This window comes from Sceloporus occidentalis, unplaced genomic scaffold, assembly GCF_023333645.1.
Source record: "Sceloporus occidentalis isolate IW3139 unplaced genomic scaffold, rSceOcc1.0.p SCAF_50, whole genome shotgun sequence".
Classification (NCBI taxonomy): domain Eukaryota; kingdom Metazoa; phylum Chordata; class Lepidosauria; order Squamata; family Phrynosomatidae; genus Sceloporus; species Sceloporus occidentalis.
This window is the reverse complement of record NW_028317030.1, coordinates 3,605,354-3,631,208: the sequence shown is the minus strand read 5'-3', so window position 1 is coordinate 3,631,208 and position 25,855 is coordinate 3,605,354. Positions and strand designations below refer to the sequence as shown.

The 25,855-nt window shown below is 37.7% G+C and overlaps 1 protein-coding gene across 1 annotated transcript in view; it reads right to left on the bottom strand.

Annotated features, from left to right (window-relative positions):
• The window catches only part of LOC149288665 (adhesion G protein-coupled receptor A3-like), a 166,064-nt gene that overhangs the window by 84,359 nt on the left and 55,850 nt on the right, over nt 1-25,855 (bottom strand). The window contains exon 12 of the mRNA XM_089491379.1: nt 24,622-24,831. Coding sequence (XP_089347505.1) covers nt 24,622-24,831 — 210 coding nt within the window. The remainder of the gene's footprint in view (nt 1-24,621; nt 24,832-25,855) is intronic.

The following is a 25,855-nucleotide window of genomic DNA, read 5'->3' as shown; positions in this document are numbered from 1 at the left end:
AATTTCACTCAATTATCCAAAAACACGAAGCTGCTCACTAATCTTTAAAGAAAAAAAGTCACACATTTAATACTTACTTGTAACTTCAGATGACTTTTTTAATCTATTGATGGGCTCTTTATATCCTCTATAAAGTTTTGAATTTGATTGAAATCAATTAAAGTAATTGGAAACATAAAACTGCTTTGACATACCCCATAAACCACCACAAATAACTATAAAGGATACTTCCCACAATCCACTGGGTACACATAAATAACACAAATTATCATCATGCTGAGTGATTCTGCAAAAGTGAGAATATTTCATTTATAGATGTATGCAATAACTGATTATGAAACATTTATAATACAATAAAAACCCAGGCCGAGAAGTGAACTTCATATATTATTTATCTGCTAAAACAATATCTACAGGGTAAAAGGGCAGTTTCTCCAGGGCTGTTAATATAATCTGTTTAGCGCTTTTGCAATGTAGAAAGATTCTACAATAAGTCAAGGACCAAGAAACGTCCAAGTAGTAATTTTGAATTTTAGAGTGTAGGTCAAGATTTGAAGAAACAGCAAGTTTAAGGTACCTTAACCCTAATACTATGTACATATAATGTGGCATACCTGGGAAAAGCTGCTTATAGAAGCTCATAGGAAGGTCGCCATGATAAAGGGATAGGGCTAGCCATGAATAGGAGCAGGAGTGGTGGAGAATGGACAAAGCCTGGCCGAGTAGTGGTTGAGACCCAACATCGCTCCACATCACCATCACCGAGATTGAAGACACTGACCGGCTGTCTCAGAAAAGCATGAAAAGTTCCCAGTTCAATACTTTCTCCTTTATTGGGATCCACCAGACAAAATTGACCAAGCAATGGGCTGCCAAGATATCTCAGTGAAAGTTGCAATGGAATATTGCTGTCAAAGTAGAAAGCTCTAACCCACTTTCTGTAGCCAACATGCTTTTTTGGAACCATGGCCATACTGGCAATGACGGGAAGCCCTGGCACTTTAAGGCCAGTGGCTGCCTGATGACATAGATGACTTATTTGACTTATTTGCCCAGTGTGCTGGATGGCCAGTCCAGGCCTGCTTGTAGCAGAAGTGCATGAATGTCTCAATCTATAGATCGTTTACAACTGATTCTCTATATGACCAGAATCTCTGTAAAGTTTTTTTTTTATCATCACAATAGAATGGAAATTAAAATAGTGTTTCTTTATATTACTTAGATGAAAGCAATGATAATTACGGGAATATGTTTATACTGTAGGCATATGAGTTAGGATTGAGTTAATCTAGAATGTGATAACCTCCCCATTCTTTGTTAATTCCTCTCTTAATTTTTTTTCCTGAGACACTCTTTATTCTCAATATTTTATACTATTTGACTTTTCTATGTGAACCTTGTTGACTTGGGGTGAGTCGTGCGTTAAGATGGTTAATGAGAATTGACTATAACCAAACAGAATCCTTTAAATACCTTCCAGAAGTGCTTCATTATCTCCTTGTATCTTTCTTGTATTACGCAATACTTTTTTTTCCTTCCTCCCAGGGACACATTTAGACCTCTCGCTCTCTGCTATGATTCATTTGATAGGCACAATGCTCTTTTTCATTATCCTCCTTTAAGCTATCCGCTAGGACTCGACTGTATCAAATAATACAGAGGGGACTGAAGCCTATGTTCCCATCTGCCCATCAGTAACAAAATTACAGTCTTACGGTAATGATGACCCTTTAGTGTCATTTTGCTTACAAAGAACAGTTTAGGCATTTATTATAAAAATACAACATAATATGAAAATTTGATCTCTAACAGGTGCGGAAAACCAAACATGATGTTACTGTTACCTAATGAGATATGTATTTAATCCGTCTAGCCCCTTGAACAAAACAAAAATAGAAAGTACATTGGTACAACTTAGAACATTCTCCTCTATCTAAACTTCCCACTTCGTATATTTCCCGAACTCCAAACATTTTGAGTGTTGGCTCTTCGGGTCGACCCCCGAATCCTCCTGACATGCCCCACTCCGCGCCTATTTTCCCTTTAAATGGGGGTGTTTCTTGGGACAACCACTGATGTCACCAGGAAAGTCCACTGATATCAGCGGGTAGTCCTGGTCATGTCACGCAAGGGTAGGCTCCACGTAGCCGAAGTCCAAAGGTTCCTAGGTATGGTGGTCAAGCTCTACCACAGGTAGCCACCTATCTGCTCTGAAGCTGAGCAGCTGAATTAAAGAGCATCTGGAAGTTAATCACTTATATTAACCCCTTAAGGACAATGCATTTTGAGCCTGTACATGTACGGGCTTTGTCATTAAGGGGTTAAGAAGCATTAATGCCAAGGGGGTAGCAAGGAAACATATCAATGTCTTCCCAAGCTATACCATATATTTTAAATAGTTTATTTCCAGTCTCCCAGTTCTGGAGTGACCCAATTCATGCGGCACCTGCTTTCAGGGGTTAAACTGCATTGGCCTCTAAATGGGCAGTTGAAGGTCATTAATTGGAATGTTGAATTGATTTGATAGCTAGTTGGCAATATCCACTGGATCACACAGCTCATGAATCTGTAATTACAAACAGAAACACAGTCGGATGAACGTGTCCTAGTTCTGCTACATACAATAACATTCCTTGCGTTCCAGATGGTAGCATTTGAACCAAAGGCCTGAAAAGTGAATTTTTAGCATTTGTGACAACGCCGAGACCCAACAGACACACCACGGGGTGGCGAGGCTTCTCAGCCGTTGCTACGGGGCTCATGTTGTCAGAATAATTTCGGAAGTTAATAAATAAAAGGTTGTGCTCTGAGTCGGGCTTGGATAAGTGAGCTTCCTCAATTTTACTAAATAAATTCAGGGGGCACTGGCTTTTAAAAACTTTACTTAATTGCGATTTGACAGCGATAAAAAGATGTTTTAAGAGAATAAATAACACGCATTTGCTATATATCGTTTGCGACGTGCTGTTATATTCAACTCATTGGAGGCTTAATGTATTAAATCATCCATCAGGCTGTATTAAAGGTTTATAGTCCATATATTATAAGTAACCTGGTGTCAAGCAGGGTCGGACGGGCAGTGACGCGGTGGCCCTGTCACGCGGTCAACGTCTGGATATGCGTGGCCAATCTATGTTTTTTTATGCTGGTGTAGTGCGCCTCCAGACATACCCGGTCTGCCGCTGGAATGGGAGATGGGGCGAGCGTGTGTTGCTATCGGCAAGCGCCCCTCCCCCCACCGGGCATTTTCCCAATGTGCCCAATGGCCAGTCCAGGCCTGTTCTCAGGCATTCTTAAACCCGCGGGAGTTACTGTGATGGAGGCATTAAAAGGTTCCAAGAAGGTTCTTTAGTTACAGTGACCTGTTTTGGGTGAAGCTTGCCGTATATTAACAGCACAGTGCTGTACGTTGAACAAATTAGGCAGTTTGCTTATGTTTTTTTTTTCTTTCTCTCCATTTTCTATAAACCATACCGATCTCTAATTGTTTGGTAGAGTACGGCCGAGAACTTCATTGAAGCGTGTGGACATGCACGCAGCCTACCTCACGGTAATCGAATCGGACAGATGAACTCTACATCACTGAAACACAAAGCCTTTGAGATCTGTCATCTGCTGAACAAACCTGAGGATATATGAAAGTTTGAAAGATTCTCAACAGGCAGAAAGACAGAAAGAAACCAAATCTGTTTATTTGTTACACAAAATATAAAATAAATAAAAAATAATAGCAAAAAGGAAATGTTTGTTAGTGATAATGCTGGCGTCACTTGAAATTATTCACATATCACAATTATGAGTTGTTATCCTTGGGATGCTTTATGTATATAGAATATAAACAATGCATACATTTAGAGCAGGTTTCAATGGAAACTCCCGTGGGAAACATATTTTTCAACTTGAGCATAAAACCCCAGGGCTGTATACAGTAATGTAGGTGGGCATTGACAAATATTTTTCCCATAAACTCCCTTTATCTGCAGACCTGGAGGCCGCCATTGTTGTCAGTCATGTGATATTTTGAGTGGCTTTCCCAGCACAATCACCACACAGAGCTGATGCTTTATGGCAATGCTAATGAAGTCCCTTCCTCCATAGACCTTTCATTAGTCACAGTGTGAGGTTGTGTGATTAAGACTGAGCCACTCTATTGTTTCGCACAGGCAGTATGATAAGGAGTCCGGGTGTTTGTCTAGTAGATTGGGGCTCAGATAACAGAGTAAATGCCTAAGATGCAGCTGCCTGAAAACATTTCTATTATGCAAAGTCTAGAAAAACTTACTTTTATTTGATACTAATAATAAAAAAAGGTGGGAGTTCCACTTCAAGGAGACAAATGTTCTCTTTTTCTGCATTTTCTGTCCTGCTATATATTATCATCCTGAGACCGAGGACAATTTCACAGTTATGGCATTACCAATGATTGTTGTCACATTTAATTCCGGCACAAGTAGTCAGAATGCAATGTAAAATTTTGCTGGGTTTCGTCCAGGAGCCAAAACTAAATTCATTTATTGAAATGACCTTTAGCTTGTACTTTTTGTTTGTCAATCTTACTAATTGTTTTGGAGATATTTAGTTTTAATGTTCATTTTGCGGGAGCTGAGATTAGCAGCAGCCCGTGGCAGAGCCAGCATTAATTTATCAATTTCCTGTCCTGAAGTTCTCTCCTCCACCCCTGCAGAAGGTGCATGAATGAATCATGTAGATTAACGTACCATTTCCTACTGTACGTACTTTGGGTGTTTTTCAGGTGGGTTTTAATAAACATAGTTTGTGTTTTTTTAACCAGTAAACACATTTGCATCATAACAGTTATTTTAATGCATACAAGAACACCAATAAATGTGCTACTCACAATATGTTTAAGCTTCTGCTTTGTCCTTGGTGATACCTCTTATTCATTCCCACAGTATAAGAGACCAAGGTGACTATCACCTCTGGATCATTCTCACTGATCACTGGAGTCACCATGATACCTCTTATTAATTCCCACAGTATAAGGAACCAAGGCTACTATCACCTCTGTATCATTCTTACTAATCACCAGAGTTCTCACTATAGCTCTTATTCATTCCCACAGTTTAGGGGACCAAGTCTACTATCACCACTAGATCATTCTTACTAATCGCTGGGGTTACCATGATACCTCTAAGTTACCCTGGTCCCCTATACTGTGGGAATGAATATCACCTCTGGTACATTCTTGCTGATCACTGTGGTTATCACAATACTTCTTGTTCATTCCCACAGTATAAGGGACCAAAATGACTTCCTAAAGCAAATGTGCTGAAGAACACAACCATCTGTATTCTTCAGCACATTTGCTTTAGGAAGTCATTTTGGTCCCTTATACTGTGGGAATAAACAAGAAGTATTGTGATAACCCCAGTGATCAGTAAGAATGTTATAATATTAGCTTTTCTTAGTAAACACTGGAATAGCAATATCACATGAATATTTCATTCTATAACATCATCCTGTAATGAAATATCTTGTTTAACTAAAAAACAGCTACAATATCAATCACTTCATTATTTCCTAAACACAAGTAATGCCTTCTTGTCTACCATATTTAAGATTGTCTGTTTTTCTGCATTCCTTGTTTTGTTGTTATATTTCCATGTGAATATTGGCCAATATTATATTGTTCTTGACAGCCCTATCATTTTTGATGCTACCAACCCATGTGGTAAAGGCACTGAAGGGCGAGAGTCCCTTTAACACCACGGTTAGGGCAGAAGAAAGGGAAGTTGTTCCACGTGTAACACAGAGCTGGATAGTCTCACCATATGAGTTATGGCAGCCAGAAGCTTCTGTCCCATATTTAACCTCTTAAGGACAATGGGCGGTCCCTAAACCCATTGAAAACAATGCATTTTGAGCCCGTCACATGTACGGGCTTTGTCATTAAGGGGTTAAAAACAAATTTGCTTCATCAATAAGCCCACTTATAAACAAAGAATTTAATGGTAGACAGGGACCAATTGGCCCATTTAGACATTTCTGGCATGCTTGATTGAGCAACCAAAATGTTAATAGGTCATCGCCATTGTCACAAGGAACACGTATTATAGGATTCTGAAACCATGCTATTAAAATACCCTTTTAATGATTTCTAGCTTGTTTTACTAAAATCTTATCTGAACATCATCTTACGTTATAGAAAAAGACAATACTTAATATGGCTGAAAATGTAAAAGATTTCTACTAATACTGACTTTTGCAACACTGTTGGCAACATGCCAGTCAATCCATTAGTTTATTAAACCGAAGTTGTTGCAAATAAAACTGATCAGATATGCAAAGTATTGGATATTATCACTATAGTAACTAATGAAAAAAACCATTAACAGAACATTTAAATTACTAATCCCTGCTTCTATATATAACAATGAAAACCATGACAACTGATAAAGTATTCCTAAATCCAAACACCTTTAATTTATCTAAAAACAATAAACTGTTAAGAACAATACATATCAGAAATAAAGAACACATATATATCTTTATCGATCCTTGTTATCGATAGAAAACAGATGACTTTGTATTATTCTCAATACACTTTTGCTCACTATGCTGGATTTCACACTTCTTGGAAGTGGTGAAGAAATTATGCCCTTCTAGGTATGCTGTGATGGGGGGAAGGTAGCCCTCATGTAATTAAATATAGATATAATGTATCAATGGGCTTTTATCTTAAATTTTCCCATAGCATCAAAGTGTACTTTATTGGGAAAAGTATGTCACATGCCAGACCATGAACCCCTAAAGTCTTTCAAATGAAGAACCGGAACCTTATTAATGGGGTGTAACAATTCCAAATTACAGTGGTACCCAATCAGAATGGGGTAAGACCACAGTCCGTAGACAAAACCGTTTTGGTTTTTTTCTTCTGTTGGTTATGTAGAAATCAAACTGGCCTCAACACAGCATATTGTAAAATGTGGCCTGCATGACACTTATGACATTTATCTACTGGCCACATTGTATCCACTTTGGTTAGAGGGGAGGTTGCCTGCTCCATGTGAGTAGGAGCCCGCTATGCCACCTCTACTGTCATCTCGATACAACTGGACAGAGTATCTAACTGGCAACCGGCTTGATCCATCCAATCCATTTCTAGCCACTTGGTTTAAACAAGCAATTAGCTTTGGAATTCTTTAATCTGATGTATACAAAGACATTTCCAAACATTGCCCACAATAAAACGATGTCTTTGTGATATAGGGAGTTTAGCAGCAAATTGACCATGGACGCTAAATCCAGTTATGTGCATCTATCAGACAGAAGGGTAAGCGATTAGTTTTTGCCCAAGGCTAGGAAACAAAATAGATGTGCCAAGCTGTCCAAGTGGGTATTTTTTTCATTACATTTTTATTTGAACACTTTCTCAATATCGTAAAAAATAGAAATTCACATTTATGATAAAAATATGATCCACAAGAACGAGTCCTTTTTAATAATAATTTTTAACAAGAAAACTCATATCGAAGAAGACAATGCGATATTCGTACTCTCATGAAAAACAGATGCCATCATATCTCATTCATCAAAACACAAATTTCAATCACATTATCAACCTTCATATATGAATTAACGTAAAAGTGAACATTTAAACAATAGTAAACATAACAGAAAAAATAACCAGAGCTCACTCACATAATCCTCTTTGACAGAATATAAAAATGTATATAAGATACAGGATGTGTATATGTGACTCTCTCAATATATTATTTAAAAAATAAGACAATTATATATATATATATATATATATATATATATTGTACTATCATTTGTTTAGCCATTGTATATTTTTTATTTACTTGTTTACATGTTTACAATGTTTACACAGGTCATATGACCTCTTAAAACCATCTACAAAACCCATTAGTGAAAGTTTGGCAGTCACTTTACAGCCTTTCAATACTATTTTATCAAAATTCTCTACTCCTTTTGTATGTAAGAGATTCTACTCAAAGCTAAACTATATTGTGAATGATTGATCCATTCTTCATATGTTTTGTGTGGGTATTTCTAACTTTAGCTTCTGTGGATTTATCTCTCGGCTCCTGAACTTTTTTTCCTGATGGTGACATAAAAACCTATTAGAATCACTTGAATTCACATCAATTATACCCACCAGTGGAGGTGATGTAACTGTGATTCCATCTAATTAGGTTTGTGCAATCCAAATGAAAAACCTAATAGGGCTTATCATGGCACAGTTAACTATGTCAGTTTTCTTTTGGAATGATATGTTTCAGTTCTGAGAATCATTACTGGTGACCACGTCAGCATCGGTCACACCTATGGATCTTTTATTTATTTACAGTAACAATTATTACATACGCTCTTCGGATACAAAGTGGTGTAGTTTGGATTGACAATAAATGGCATTAAAACATGTTGAGTAATAAGGTACTATATTATTTGCTTTATAGCATCCTTTCATTTGTCTGTACCAATCCAACACATCGAAAAACATATAAACACCCCACATTTGACTCAGATTCCTAGCTTCTTAGGCACTTACTAACATATATATATATATATATATATATCTACACACACTGATCAGCCATAACATTATGTAAGGTCCCGGGTCCGTGGTCAGACGGCTACCATGACCCAGAGCACCCAAAGATGGTGTGCAGGGGTTATTGTGCAGAAGCGGGGTGGTCAGGGCCTGATGCAGGCCGACTGCACCCTCCAGGGCGCTGAGCACCCAGGGTTGTGCAGCCACATACCAGCACCCTGACATAGCAGCGGATATCGTCCAGTTCAAAACAAAGAAATAACCTGCAGGCACCCTGGAGCAGGTATGAGACATAACAGAACATAGAAATGGGCAGGATGCTGCAGGCTGGGAGTAGGGAAGCTGAGCAGAGTACAGGAGAAACATAGCAAGCAAGGGGGACAGAGCAAGCAAAGGGGGACAGAGCATAGAGAAATCCAGGAATGGATTACTGCAAAGGGAGAACTATAGCAAGGACCTGGGAAACTGTAGCAAGACAGGGAAGCTAAAGACATGCAGCTCTGCAGCCCGAATGGGGCCTGACACATTATGATCACCTGCCTAATATTTTGTAGGTCCCCTTTTGCCCCTAAACAGCCCTGACCCGTCGAGTCATGTACTCCACTAGACCTCTGAAGGTGCGTAGTAATATCTGGCACTAAGACGTTAGCAGCAGATCCTTTAAGTCCTGTCGGTTGCGAGGTGCGACGTCCATGGATTAATCCTGGTGCCATGCGATTGCGGCGATGCAGCTATTTAACGGCAGCCCGTAAATGTACGGGCTTTGTCGTTAAGGGGTTAAAATATCTACAAACGTTTAGGGTGCGGCCTATAATCGAGTACGGCCTATAATCAAGCAAATACGGTGTATATATATATATATATATATTGTTGCCGCATAATTGTTTGACACTACAATATTTTTTCAATGTTTTCAATTAATAGTTCTCCTTCACCCTTCGTTATTAAAAGGGTGTCATTAATTATGCCTGACAAGCAAAACAAGAACAGGTGTCTATGATACAGAGACTTCACACATTAATCCTTAGCGATCTCATTTGGATACAAATCCAACGTTAAAGGCTGCACAATTAGCTGTGCCTCGGGATACAGCACCCACCTTAACCATGTAAGCACCGTACCCCTCAGAGATGCACGGCAGGTAGACATTGAGCTTTTTATTGAAAGGGGCAGAAAAGCTCTCATCGTATGAATTCCCAAAACAGAACGCTTTTTATTCGGCACTCTATAACCCCGTGAGGATGGGAAACGATTATTTTCATCTGTGACATTGAAGTAAGACTTCTTGACTCCCTGTACAGAACACAACAGAGGACTCTTCTTCACAAGCTAAATGACAGTGAGGGAAAGCTGGAATGAAAGGATGGTTATGGCTGCTGTGAGGCTTATGACGTCTCTGAAAGGACCATTAGAAGGGTTTACCCAGCATCACACTTAAAGCAGATCTGTCACTTTTGCATATCCTACATCTTCACAATTTTGGTGGAAGCAGCCAATTAGTAGCAGGAAAGTGTTCCTCTAGGAATGTCTTGCAGTCTTTATTCTATATATATACAGATATACAGAGTGACGGGAACACGTGTTTTAACCTACATGGGCTGATAGAGGGGTTCTAAGAATGACTGGTATGAATTGATGGTGAAATCTAAAAGGTAAACACTTCATACAGACTGATAAAGAAAAGAAGTATAGAAAACTCGCTAGAGGACATGGAACCCTAGACCTCTTTAACTACTCTCAATCTCCTCCATTGCTCCGAAGAAGAAGAGGAACCTACAGCACTCAAGCACCGCCATGATGAAGGTAGCAGATTGAAGATAGAACATGAAGAGAGAAGATATAAGAATATGTGGAAGAAGATGCGGAAGTGAAAGTGGTGGGCAGAAGAGGAAATGGTTAACAGAGATCGTAGGGAAACATTTTACAGAGAATGAGAGAGTGAGTGAACAAGAATGCGCGAGAGTGAGTGAATTTTGGCCCAAGCAACAAATTGAGTTCCTGAACTAAAAATGCTGCCAGATTTGGGGCCAACAACTAACTGAAAAATGCAGTTTCAATATATACATTTGTTATGCTAATGGTTATGAAGGTGTCCGTTCCCTATATTAAACCTATATAAATATATGAAACGTATGGCACTTATTACACATAAGCTATGGCACTATAAAGGCTATATATACAAGAAATGTTATCTGTACAGAAAATATTTCCAGTTTAGGGTTTATTTGATTAAAAAAAAAAAGTCAGATCAAATTATTTTTTCAATTATATGCTGGAACATCTAAAATTAACAAATTAATTGAAGAACAGCTGTCTGGCCATACTGCAAGGCTAGTGGAAAGCCACATCTTGTTTAATGTGCGGTTTTAATAGTATGGCAATGACGTGCGTGAAATGAAGAAATAGTTCTTCCCCCGGTTTTGATGCCCGGCTTACGACCTGCAAAACAGTTATTTATTCTTTATCCACTTCGGCATTTCAGGGCTTTAATTGAGCAGAGTTCCAAATCTAGTTTAAGAAAAATATGATCTGCGAAAGGTTGTTTTTCTAGAAATCTACATGAGTAAAAACACAAAAATTATGGTTAATGATAAAAACAGACAAGAGCGTTCAATAACCAGATGGTTCTATCCTCATAGGAGATTTCTTACGCAGAGAAAGGAAAGCATTCGTCTTCTGTATAACATAAACAATCTAAAAATTTGACAATGAGCTATGTAACCAAGATTCCAAAAACCAAGGGTAGAACTTGAGATTGCAATAAAAAAATAAAAAAACACACAAAATGTTTCCTTTTTGAAACCAAATAAAATATTTTTTCTGGCACCGTTTCTAGTAGATCCATATGTCTTATCACATAAAAATGTAATATTTGTTTGCTTTAGGAAATAAGTATCTTAGAGGAATATGGGAAAGTACTTATGATGAAAGGCAAACAAGGAAGAGAATTAAACCTTCAGTTTGGCCAAAGGGTCTTCCAGGTGCTCAATATGAAGAAGCGAGGAGATTTGAGCAGAAAGACAATGGGCAGGTACCAGATGGGACATTTTATGCCTGTTAAAACAGAAATATATATTTACTTCTGGATTAGAGTTAACAGAAACGTTGGGCACTCTATGAAGCTTCTGCTAAGTTATCTTCTACCTTCAATGCCCATTGATGGACCCTTCTATTGATACAAGTTTCTAAAATCAGTTTGACTAGATACATTTTAACAGGATAATCTCCCGACAGAAACTGCTGTCTCCAAATGCTATTTTAACATGTCCCCGGATACCTATCAAGCCTAAAACAAATAACTTCCCGTATTTGCACGATTGTAAGATGGCCCTCCAAAATTTGAATATTAATATAGAGAAAAAGCCTAGATATTGACTACCCTATAAGAAAAATGTTTTACTAGTAAATATTAATTCATGTAAACTATTTTGTCATATTTAATAAAAATAATATGATTGAGAAAAATGCATTTTTTTGTTTTTATTTCCTTTTATTTGCCAACCTGCCCCCCAGTTATGCACATCTGCCCCACGGCTTGTTACTCTGCCTCCCTGATATGCCTTATACCCCCTATATGCCGCTCTGCCCCCCAGATATGCCTTATACCCCTATATGCCACTTTGCCTCCCTGATATGCCTTATCCCCCCCTATTTGCCAAATAACATTTTGTAACCATACCTTTGCTTTTTAAATCCACCCTGCATTTTAAAATAAGTCTTTTTCTTCAGATAAACAACCATAATGGATAACATTTATACATTTTATTGTTCCCTTTAAAAACATATTACAGGCTACTTTTACTTTGTATCTCACTATATTCTTCAAAAGTATAGATCAAGGGGAACCACTGTGTATTTCTCTACCTATTTCAACTTTATTTGAAATTCTGTACGGCCCTGTAGATCATTTGTTTTTTTTCTTATCCTGATTGAGTAATTAAATTGAGATTGATATCAGTAGACAATTAAAGAAAACGCTAAAGGCAAGCTTTAAAATCAATAGGTAAAACATTGAGTTTAGATACATTAACACACTCATTAAAAACTTGCTCCATGCATTCTCTGTGTCTTTTTTATATGTTTAGAATGCTAAAGTAGGCAGAGATCTGTGGAATCATGGAATGACAATATACACAAAGTCTAAAAGGCTAATTTTAAATGTTATGTATATTGATATTGTATGCTTAGGGATTTAATTCCCACATAACCCCTGTGGTCATATACAGGGTGGGTGATAATGGTGTTTAGCTAATGGAATGACCCAAGGATGATAGAAGTGAGTATGATTTTAGCTGAGTTGGCTCTTTGCTCTCTTCCCCACCTAACGAGCCCTTCTCAAATTCCCTAATATCTAATTAGTTTAGCCTACCGGTCAGAAAACCAAAAATAGTTCCGGTTATCTTTAGATTTCCAGACTTGTTCATCAGATTCCACTTAGAACTAACCAAATCCTTTGATAAGGAAGAAAATAAAAGAAAGACTTTATCTTTTATTGTCGTAATAGGTACTGTGTTTATTTTACACTGGAGAGGCCAGTTAATTTTTAGTATTTATTTTATTTATCCCTCCCCATTAATTTGCTCATTGGCTTATTGAGTCTGACATCTTTGTTAAAGAGAAAAAAAGAGGAGAATTCATAACGAGGACGCGGATTTGCTTTACAAGTTTAGACAAAAATACCATTGCAATAGTCTCTAAGCTTTCAATAAATTCTGGTAAAAATAAGTTGCATACGGTAAATTACATAATAAAATCCCCAAAATGAACTATTAAGCTTTAAAATTAAAATTTTGCCTGTGTGCCTTGTGAAAATTCTTTCATAAACGTGGAAATAATATGTGGGTGTTCAAGATTTTCAAAGATTTCTTTTAATTAATAATTGGTGAGAAGACTAATGGCTAAAGACATATTAATATGGTAGAGCACAGCATGTATTATATCAAACGATACCAAAAATGACGAGAATGACTTCAATGCCCTACGTATTTTCTCCTTAGCTCACCTTGTGTCATCTTAGTTTATACATAAAAGAGAGGAAGAATAATAACCCTGTGCAGGATAATACATAAAACCTGTGAAAATACCCGAAAGTGCTATATGAAGTATTGCACTTACAGAAAAAGCTGTGGGTAATAAGTACTGAACCTTCTTACAGTCCTCTAATAATAAGAACTGCAAAAGAAACCACTATGATAAAGAAAAAGATAAACACATAGTTTAATACTGTAAAAACAATAATAATAATAATGGGAAAACTCACAAGAAAAACTCCATTAGGTACATGCAAAAAAATGGGTTAAATATTAAACTCGGGATAATGCAGGAGCATTAAATACCAGAACATGAATACTCATATTTGGTATTTTTATGTACAATTAAAATAATAAAATTAATTTAAAAAAAAAGACAAAAAAATATTGACTTCAAGGCAAATATGCACATTTATAATTAGCACAGTGGTTTACATACTCCATAACAAATGTAAATTATTGTAATTGATTTTCAAGTTTACTCTTGGGTGTTTCATGCATTTTACGCATTTTATCTTACGGCTTCTAGATCAAAATGTAAAAAAAAAAAGGAACATGCAAGACATTTTCCACCCTTCAAAAAGGATCCATTTCTAACCCATCTCTTCTCTCCTGGGAAATACAAATAGTGGATTTTAATTGTTTTAATTGATTTCTTTTTGTTTGCAATAAAAATGTATTTTCATGCATTATTAAATATAATGGGATTTTGTTTTTGTTTAATAAAACAGCTGTCAAAGACAAAGTAAACAATGAACTTCCATCAGTAGGCTACCTTGAGCTCTCCTTGTTCTGGAGGAGTGGCTTCATGAAGGGGCGAGGCTAGCTGAGTGAAGGGGAGGAGCTAGCCAAGCATGAGGGTGGGGCTAGCCCCAGACAGCGTTTGAGTGCATAGGAAGTGGGAGGGGAGTGGGCATGGCAAAAGCCAAGAGGCAAAAAATATACCAAGAGAACCCGGAGAAAAAAAGTTATGCTACAAAGCAATCTAAACTACTTATGCCTCCCAATATTTTCATTGGGAAAAGAGGGGCACTTTTGCTTTAGGGGTGTAGTTTATTAGCAAAATCTACCCAGATCACCTAACTCCATGGAATCATCAACCATTTAGGTCATAACTGTTTAATTATAGTGAAGTTTATGCCAGTTCCCGAAGAGAATCCAAAATCAGAATGTCGGTTATAAAGTGATAATAGAATAATTATATTTTATTTACACATTTCATATGGTGATCCATAGTCAGCTGATGGTCTGTGACATTTATGGACATTGATGTTTAAACCGATACATTTTCTATTAATCTTCACAATAACTGCTAAAGAAAACACAATATTTGAGGCTATAACGAGGGATGTATTTTGCTTTCATTAGTCTATATTCTGATCTCAAAAGTGATACAATATCAGTATATTCTATTTTACTATCCAGTATATATAGTACAGTGGAAGGTAGTGTACCTCATTTGAATGATAAATTACCCTATTCATTTGGTAGAAGTAAAGTTAAAAAAAGAGAAACAATGGGAAGGTAAAGGAGGCCAAGGCACTTTATAGATCTTTATTAACGAATGGAGGAATAAGAAGTTTGTAGGAGAGTTGCAGTTTATATCGTGTAATGAAGTCAGTTTAAAGGACCAGACCTCCAGTAAAGTTCTCCTATATGACGTCTTAATTAGCTTAATAGAATTAACTATCCATTATGAGATGCCAGTTCAGCGTCTTTTTTGCAGAGGTTGGCCTTGCGTAATGTACAAGTAAAGTCCATCAGTTGAAATCCAACTATGCTGTAAATTGACTCTTTCTAGACGTAAAAACCCATAATGCAGTTTTGGGTACTTAGTTTCTAAACAATAGCTAATATTAACTTTCTTTGGGAAAAAGTGAATAATAAAACACAATTGAGGTATTTATGGTAAATTTAGTTCCACTTTTAGTCCCTTTGTAAGTAGGTATAAAAAAAAAAAAAAAAACCTTCCATAAATTTACAAAGAGATAAAAAAAATATTATTTAAAGGAACCATCCAACTGGAGCGTCCCTTTAAGTTCAAGTAAATTTAGAAGTAGCCTGTTGGTATTATTGGAGCAGACTGGGCATAATAAATAGAAAAATGCTACCATTTTACACAATATATTAATAAATTGTGAATATATCGCAGGTTCAGAGGCCTTCTATGCAGAATCTCCCTCGACACAATCTGATCAACAGTCTCAATTCTACGTAAACAATGATAAATGACCTTCAGCATTCAACTGTCTCTACTGAATAAGAATATATATATATATATATATATCCCATATATGATATCATATATTATATATATAATTATCATATAAAGTAAGAATGGAATTAAACCAATAAAATTCTAATATTAGCTCTTTAAAATGTATTGGAATGAAATGTTATTAAAACATCTATTGCCGGTGGCTACCTGAACGCAGCTGCCAGCTGATTTAAGAAGTATGAAATCATTCGGTTATTAAAGATGTATGATCAGAAATGGCTGGTGGACACAACATATGATCGCCATAAAGCATTACAGCCTGGGAGAAGTTACAAAGGCCACAGGATGTCACTGTTGTTCTATAGAATTGGGGCTTTCTGCGCATTAAACCGGCTACAATGAACAGCAGCCATTTGCAGCCCAGTTCATGGCTAACGATGACTTGAATTTCCATTTCGTCGTCTTTACCTGCTTGGTTGTTATATACTTGCTCTTCGTTGAACTTCAATCTTGTCGTTGTCAGTTAGACATTGGGGTTATAATTCAACAAGTTCCCTACAAAAGAAGGCTCTGGCTCCTTTTACAGTGTTGGCAAATCCAACTACACGTCCCAATAATATTTTATTAAGAGTGACACACTAAGTCCAATTCTGCTCGATACATAGAAACATAGAATCTGACAGCAGATAAGACCCATTCTGTGTATCTCGTCTGCCCATTTTATCTCAAACCTTGATCAGTCCTTGGTGCCGTCTTAGATTCAGGATAGCTTTATGCCTATACTATGTGTGTTTAAATCCCCTCGTTGTATTAGCCTCAACACTCTCTAAGTAAAACAAAACATCCTAATATTACATCTAAACCTCAAAGTCTCTCTAGGCATTGAAAGGACCCTAAGAAGATCAAAGGCTCTTCGTAGAGACCCAACACCTTCATCACCCAGATAAATAAACTGCCCTTGACCTATAAAGAGTTATCGTCTGTGCTGGTATGGATATATATGTCCTACATGGGAAGGGCAGTTAGAAATTGAACATTTACTCCCCTTAGTACAAATGTAGAGTTTCAGAATTATTGTAACACAACTCTCATAGCGATGCAGAGATTATAAGATAAATTGAGGCTGCGGAGAACCCTGGTGTATTGTTCCTCAGAGGAGGATCTTGATTACATCCAGAAGGCCACTAAAGCTTCTTATGGAGGTGCAGAAGGAACTGTATATTTATTGTAAACCAGACTTCTTGCAACTGCACTTAATGTAGTTTACCTTATCCATCCCTACGGTTAACTTCATAGCCCCATAGCAGAATTTTCTAAGCTAGGTGCCAAGAATGATTTAGACCCTTAAGATTCACTCATAATGATGATGGTGTCTCCTCGCCATTTAAGTGTCAAAAAACTCTGAACACCCATATGTATTACAGAAAATATTAATTATTATGAATTTTTATTCTAGTAGAAGCAAAATGATAACTTAACACGCTTGAGTAAAACACGTTTATCTCATTCTTTCCATGGGCGTTGCAGAAATATACACAATAATTAGAATTTATCTATTGCGACATCGCATAAATCACTAGTAATGCTACAAAATGCGTATTATAATTTCCACCTACTGTGAAAAGTAGCACATAGAACATTTCAAAGATGAGGCTGAAACATTTAATTAGTTAATGAATTCAACATAATTTCTGTGATGGGAGAAGAAATATTTCCATACTACTAGATTATAATTACAATATAAATATTAAATAAGGTCAAGTATAGAGAACTTCCAGACAGCAAAGTTAGCATTAACAGTGAATACAAGGTAGATAATTACTCATTTGCAATTACTGTTAAATATATATTATATTTATAAAACACACCTGTTTTTATCCCAGGTTGTTGTTGGAAAACTAAAACTAGTAAAGAGTTTTGTGTTTTTCATTTAAATGCCGTTTTGGGTCAATTCTGGCTTAGTAGCACACCAAGAGACAAGCAAACCAAGTTGAGGACATTGACGGAGGTATACCAAGTGCTGCCCTAGGCCTGTCCCAGGTAAAATGAGCTATGGAGGCTGTGGCCGTTCGGCACAGTCCATAAGGCAATAAGATTTTCTTAGACCTAGGTTGACCTGTGTGGGCTCAGACGCTTCGCTCAGATCGCTATGTAGGAAGGAGAGCAAGAGCCAAGCTGGTCGCAGGGTCAAGTGTGAGCTCCTGTTCCAGCTGTCATTCTGGTAGAACGTCTTGACCTCTGTCTGCCAAGAAGGTTACATTTCAGCTCATATGCCAGCTTCAAAGGTTTGGTTCCGTCGGACATAGCTTACATCTTGCGTTCCCTCATCCAATTTTACATATTAAATTTAACTCCACTTCTACTGTCTTATATTAAAACCTTGACATTTTTATATATTATTGACATATAAATTGAGTCTTTGCTTAGAAAAGTAATATTTTGGCAATCTGAATGGAATGTTTACCATATGGCCGCTGACATTACAAAGTCATTTATCAACCTATCTGGCGGTTTTCTAAGAGAACCTGACAAATGTTTACCCCATCAGAGCAAGGAAGGCCTGCGTTTGATTATACTTTGGCACGGGACGTGTTAAAGGTTTCTAATCTACAGGATGAAAAAAAAAGTAATCAAAGAGTATAAAATGCTTTCTGTATACCAGTGTGTGTTTCTGGATATATTGTGATGAAAAAGATGTAAAAAGCGACAAATTCATGAAGAGTTATACGCAGACGATAGTCGCTGTAGGTATGTGTAAAACCCAAGGACAATTCATTCATTCTTTTTTTTTATTATTTCTTTCTCTCTTATTTTAATAAAACCGGTGTGAGGATTATATGTGATACGGAACCAAAACATGCTCAAAAATCAATATGAAAAAAGAAGAGTAAGTTCAAGGTCGATAAGTTACAAATAATCACCTTCTGAGAGTGTCCCATTTTACAGGATACGTTATCATGATTACTACTCTTCTTACCAGCTTTCTCTGAAATGTTGCAACAAGGACAGGCGAGCAGGGGTATGCCTAGGATATTTGGCCCACAGGGCAGATCTCGTATTTGGCATCCCCTCATTAGACCCTTGCCTCTCTCCGGTAACTTACACACACACACATTTTTACACACACGCTAACATTTGTATAGACTTAAACACTCACTAAAAAACACACCCTTCACACTCAATTTAACACATACTCCCTCTAACACACACACATACACATTTATGCTCACACACATACACACACATGCTCACACATATATATTCATGCTTACACACTTACACATCAATGTGCAAACACTTACACATTCACATCCATGCTCAAACACTTACACATCCATGCTCAAACACGAACCTTTAAACATCCATGCTGATACACACATCCATGCTCACACACATACATATCCATGCTAACACACACACAAACATCCATGCTCACACACCAACATATACATATCCATGCTCACACAACAAAATACACAAACACATCCATGCGCAAACACAAACATTTAAACATCTATGCTTATACACACTTACACATCCATGCTTACATACTCATTCATGCTCACACACACATACAGATTCATGCAGATTCATGCTCACAAACATACATATCCATGCACATACACAAACACATACAAATCCATGCGGACACGCATACACATTCATGCTCATCTGGCGTGTGATGCAATAACTTGTGATGTTTCCTAGCGGCCCCTGTGTTGGACCATCAGATTATATTAGGAGTAGACTATCCCAGAACTGTTGATTTTCCTATTCCTTGGCAATAAGCAGGTTAGATTTGCTTTCCATTTGCTAAAATATAGGTCACAGAATCATGGAATTTAAAATATTTTTTTTCATTTTCTCCTAATTTTACAATAGTCATCTTGGAAATTGTAGGACCAGGAATTATATCTCACGAATAATACTGCTGATCAGAATAGGTCCAAAGTCTGACACAAGAGCAAAAACAAAATCATTTTAGATCTGCTTTTCTCATGGGAAAAAATATCTTGCCCATTTTAGTCACTCTAGTAGAATGTAGAATTCATTATTCAGTATGCAGCTTGAGAAACAGATCTGTTTTAGTACGAGGCTTTAGGAAACTATAATACTTAAACCACTGAATGCGAGAAGCATTTCTAAAAATGGTTGTTCAGAATATGCTGTAATTTGAAATATAAATACAAATGCAGTTGATATTTGAGGAAATGTGGAGAAGGCATATTTTTATTTTTCATTATTATTTTAAGCACATAATCAATATCATGTTCAGGGCTGTGGCACATAATCAACACAATACACAGCACCATGCAACCCAATATGCAAAGGCAATGTTTCAATACAAAATCTTTAATACATTTTCCGTACATCCGCTCCAATTACACGTTAAATGCCATAGTGTAAAATCTCAAGAATTATGTATACATTGTGCTAGCCAAATGGCTTAAAGAGAACTTTAACTAAATTAAGAGAATCATAACTAAATTGAATTACTAAAACTATCTATGGCTTTGGCTTATTTATTTTCCATCTCTGTTTTTATCACTCCTATCACTCCTGTGTTGCAATGGCCCTTTATCACTCCCATCACTCCTGTGTTCCAATGGCCCATTATCACTCCCATCACTCCTGTGTTCCAGTGGCCCTTTATCACTCCCATCACTCCTGTGTTCCAATGGCCCTTTATCACTCCCATCACTCCTGTGTTCCAATAGCCCATTATCACTCCCATCCCTCCTGTGTTCCAGTGGCCCTTTATCACTCCCATCACTCCTGTGTTCCAATGGCCCTTTATCACTCCCATGACTCCTGTGTTCCAATGGCATGTTGTGTTCGCTGATCCAAGTGTAAGTTTAAAAGGCTGATTGATTGTTAGAAACCCTTTTGCAATTTCCTTGTTTTCTATGAAAAAAGCTCAGTGACCCGAAACATTTGAATGGTAGTTTGTATGTATGTATACATAGTTTGTATGTATTATATATATATATATATATATATATATATATATATATATATATATATATATATATATATATATATATATATATATATGCATAAATATGCATGCGTGCGTGTATATGTATACCATTACATAACTTATGGTGGGTAAAGATGATGGAAAACCCTTCCACTAAAATTAAGGAGGTAGTAGAAGTATTATTACACACTCATCTACAGACACCACACAAGCCAGAAAGCTCACGGTACTGCTACAACCACAAGGGATTGTGGGTAGGCACATGCAAATAAGGTCAACAATTTTCACCTACTGTCTCTATATCCAGCTTATATATGGTTCCTTAAAAAAATAATTGCCTGTTATACAAATCTGGAAAAAGTGTAATTGGTTGCATGAGATCGTGATACTGGCTTAATCCTTAAGGCTTGGGGTAGCCAAGAAATTCCCTTACATAAGTTATGGTGGGTAAAGGTGAAGGGAAAACCTTTCCACTAAAATTAAGGGGGTAGTAGAAGCATTATTATTAAACACCCATCTACAGACACCAGACAAGCCAGAAGGCTTGTTTTTCCCTCAGAAATCTCATGGTGCTGCCACAACCACAAGGGATTCTGGGTAGGCGCATGCAAATAAGTTCAACAAGCTTCACCTTTTGCCTCTATATCCACTTTATATATGGATCCCTTGAAAGTATTTTTTTTTTTTTTTTTGGAGCCCGAGGTGCTCCTGGGTGCAGCATCCGTGCTTAGGAAGCAGCGGAATCCTGTAAACTATTCTGGGTTCCCCCGAAGGGAAAACCCAGACAGAGTTCCTTCCCTCTATAAGGCTCCCTACACCTCCTCCAACTGAGACAAGCTTCACTGCTCAAAAGAAAAAACAGTGACCAAAAAAAACATAGTGCCAAAACGTGTTCAAAAGCGAAGTGATGGCCTCGCCATGGATTTAGTCACGTGAAAATCAATCCTAATTAATAGGCACTTGTGCAGAAAGGAATGATAAATAACAAAAAAGTAGGAGCTAGCCATTCCTGTATCCCTTGAAAGTAATTGCCCACTACACAAAACAGCCTTTAGAAGAAGAAAAACTCAGGAAGAAGCACAATTAGTTACGTGAGCTTGCAACCCTTACAAAAAAATTACTGCAGCTTTTCTGAAGTAACACTGCAGTTTTTTGGACATGAAAAAACTGCAACACTTCACTTTTTTTATATATTGCAAACCTACAGTTGTACTGCAGCTTTTGTACTTGCGTAGAAAAATAACTGCAGTAAAACTGCAGTACAGTGAAGTACAAATGCAGTAAAACTGCAGTAAATGTGCAGTATTGCAGCTTTTTATTTTATTTTATTTTTTTGCTTTTTTTTGGAGCCCGAGGGGCGTGCTCCTGGGTGCTGCAACTGTGCACAAGTCAGCAGAAGCCAGACTACAATACCAAGTTCCCTCGCTTCAGAAAAACTGCAGTAATTTTTTCATAAGGGAATATTGGCTTAATACTTGAGGCTTGGGGTAGCCAAGAAATACCATTACATAAGTTATGGAGGGTAAAGGTGATGGAAACCCCCCCACTAAAATTAAGGGGGTAGTAGAAGTATTATTAAACACTCCTCTACAGACACCAGACAATCTCAGAAATCTCATGGTGCTGCCACAACCACAAGGGATTCTGGGAAGGCACATGCAAATACACGCACATGCACACGCACACGCACACGCACACGCACATGCACACACACGCACGCACACGCACGCACACGCACGCACACACACGCACACACACGCACACACACACCATAATAGACCAATGAAAGTATACTACTAGAAACAGTCCTCGGGAAAAAAGTGTTACTAATTTGCCTTTTCAGTGCTAGATGTCCTATTTTTGTTGCCACTGGTTCCTCGTCTGTCGTAAATTCCCATCGTTTGTACAAAGAAAACAAACACGATTAATGGAGTCCTACTTTAAAATTAACAGCTCGGTACAAACTGCCTCCTTTTACTTTGTCAAGGCAGGGCTAACATTAACCACATGTGAGAGCGATAGCCTGTTCTACGCAGCCTGGCACACATTAACTACCATTCATCGCATCTTAAATAAATGGAAATGAATATGAAACAGACCCCCTACTGCTGCCTGCAACAAGAAAACCTGGTAACGTTAGAAATTCTTTATTTTCTATGCAGCTGGAGATTTCTTTTAGCGCTCTACATTGCTGACGCTTTCTCCCTGATATAAAAGTTTTCTGTCATTTCATAGAATTCAAACATTTTTGCTGGTTTATGTGTTCTACGCTAACAAGACAGAAGTAATGAACACTATAAATATAAAGTATAGAAATATATATAGAAAGAAAGAAATATACACCTCAATTACCACCCCTCAAATCAACGCACTCACTCACCACACATTATCTTCCCTTTGTTCCTAGTCTATGACCGTGATCATCACTCCTTTTTTTACATATGAAAATTTTAAGGCGCTCAAACATTTTGTAACTTCGATGTAGTTGCATAATTTGCTACCACATTTGGTTGAACAAAATATTTTAACAAACTAAAACCTACAAGAAATGCGACTTAGAAAACGGAGAGAAGACTTTTGGACAAAGCGACGCTGGATTCATTTTTATGACAAAAGTCTAGAGTCAAAAAGGAACAGTCCTGTTCTTGTAGCTACATGTAGGATTTGATGGTTACCTATGTGGCCAGAATCCTGTTCTATAGTCATTTTCTGGTGACCACAAACTTGTTTTGGAGGCCACCTAAGCAGCTACAGCCATGTTCTTGTGGTTGCGCATTCATACATGTTATCCTTTGCACATAAATACATGAAGTCCAGGTTCTGAATACTTTAGGCTACAAACTACTCGATTAGTGGGCACGATACCTAGAATCTTCCCATGGTTCGCTGCCCAGAGCTCCCCCATTCCTGGGCTATTATAGGGCTATAATCAGGAGACGGGGCTAGCAGAACATATGAGCAGGGCTATTACCAGCTAGACTTTGGAGGGGAAAAAAGAGAGCAGGAGTAGGCAGGTCTGGGTAGAATCTGGATGGGGGGTAGGCATGAACAGTAGCCCCAAGGAGACACGTTCTCTAGTACGATGGCGGCGTGTGTCCACCATGACCCCTCTTAAGAAACACTGGTTTAGGTGTTCTGTTGAAGTAGTCAAATAGGATACGCAACTATTCCCTGGCTGGATTACCCAGTCCGCGCAAAGCTAAATTTTGGCATCTAGGGGTAACTTGTCAATAATGTGAAATTCAAAAACTAATTTAGGATAAATTCGAAGGTGAAGAAAGGTTTTTAGATCAAAGTGCGTTTTTCTGGAACGCAAAACCACCAATTAGGATTTTTTTGGCAAATGAAATGTATAGTCATTTACTATAAGTATAAACTGGCTAATTTCGCATTATTCAGGGAAGTGGAACACATCATTTGTCACGACCGTCCAAAAATGCAAGAAGACATCATTAACTGTTGACTTGTCCTAATTAGAGCTTCTAAAGAAACGCGCTACTATTTATAATCTGAAGACATAACAGATAAAATGTATATGTGTGTGTGTGTACATATATATTGCCCCAACATACAAGTTCAGGGCAATTCATACCCAAAACAATAAGTCAATTAAAATATATTTAGCACTGTCTCCAGACCTTTTTACAGTTTATGATATGTTGAATTGATGATAAAATAGTTTTCCGGTTTGGAAACCAGAGTACCTCTTTCAAAGCCAAAGTCCAAACTGAATCGGAAACTGTATAGCCTTTAGAGCGCTTACAAATAAATGCAATGCAACAAGAATAAACATACGTAGATAACGAGAAATAAATGCTAATAAGGGAAGATATATGATGCGACGGGCACTTACTTTTGCAGACCAGTTTAGCAGAGAGCCACTGAGATTGCCGGAATTGCATTTCACAATTAAATTCTGAGTACTTTCGCTCTTCCCGTTCCCATTACCGTGGATCAATGATTCCTCCGAATTTACAGATGTTTTCTGGTAGGCGACACAAGTCACGCCAATGAAGCTTGCCGGGCTGATTATAACAGCCTCCAGTGCGATGTTTGGGGAAGCCTGCCACAACACATCGAAGAACTGGTAAAGCGCCAACGAGTTTGGGGAAATCAACACGCAAAAATGACATTATTTAGGGAGGCCGTGCGGACATCTGTTAGCTCAACCATCATATTTCAGGGCAGTTAAAAAAAACCCAACAAGTTACCTGTTTAATTAGCTCTTCTTGAAATAATATAGTTTATTACCGTTCAGTTTATGCCAAAAAAGGGAATTTATCAAAAGCTTAAAACGTTATGATATTATACCTTATAAGAAGCCATTAAGAGAATGCCAGAAAACAGCCCCAATTCTGCCTGTCTCAATAAACACCACAACAAGAATAATAATACAAATTACGGGGTGCTGCGGAAATTATTATTTTAAATATTTTTGTCTATATGAGGTCTTGACCAGACTTCTGGGTTAAATACTCCTTCGTACCCGACAGGTGCCTCATTAATGGTGTCCGAAGAGGGATTTAAATTGCATAAAAGTCTCAATGGGGTGAAAATACAGTGCAGTCCCAGCGATTCAACCTCATGGTGAGCAATGAAGCCATGTTGGGAATAGATGGGACTCACCGCGATTGGCGTACTTCGATGTAGTGGCGCTAAGCACTATATGGCCATATAGTATGACGGAATCCCCAATGTTTACGATTTTAGATAGTATTTGCTTTGTGTGCGCTGATTCCTTGCCACATTGTGTCTCAAGCAAGACAACCAGGGCCGGCCTTAGGGGTGAGCGACCTGTGCAGCCGCACAGGGCGCCATGGCAACAGAGGCCCGGGACTTAAATTAAAACATCAGGGGGTTTTTTTGTTTTTTTTACTTTATTTAAATCCTCCATGTTAAATAACATTTTTTTTAACTTTATTTAACATGGTGCTGGCGTTTCATGCTGAGCACCGAAATATGATGTCATATTCCGGCGCTCAGCATGAAACGCCGGCACCGCAACGGAGTCACGGAGAGTGAGGGGCGCCGAGCGGTTGCTGAAAACTTCACGAGCAACCGCTCGGCGCCCCTGCCCGGGACTTAAA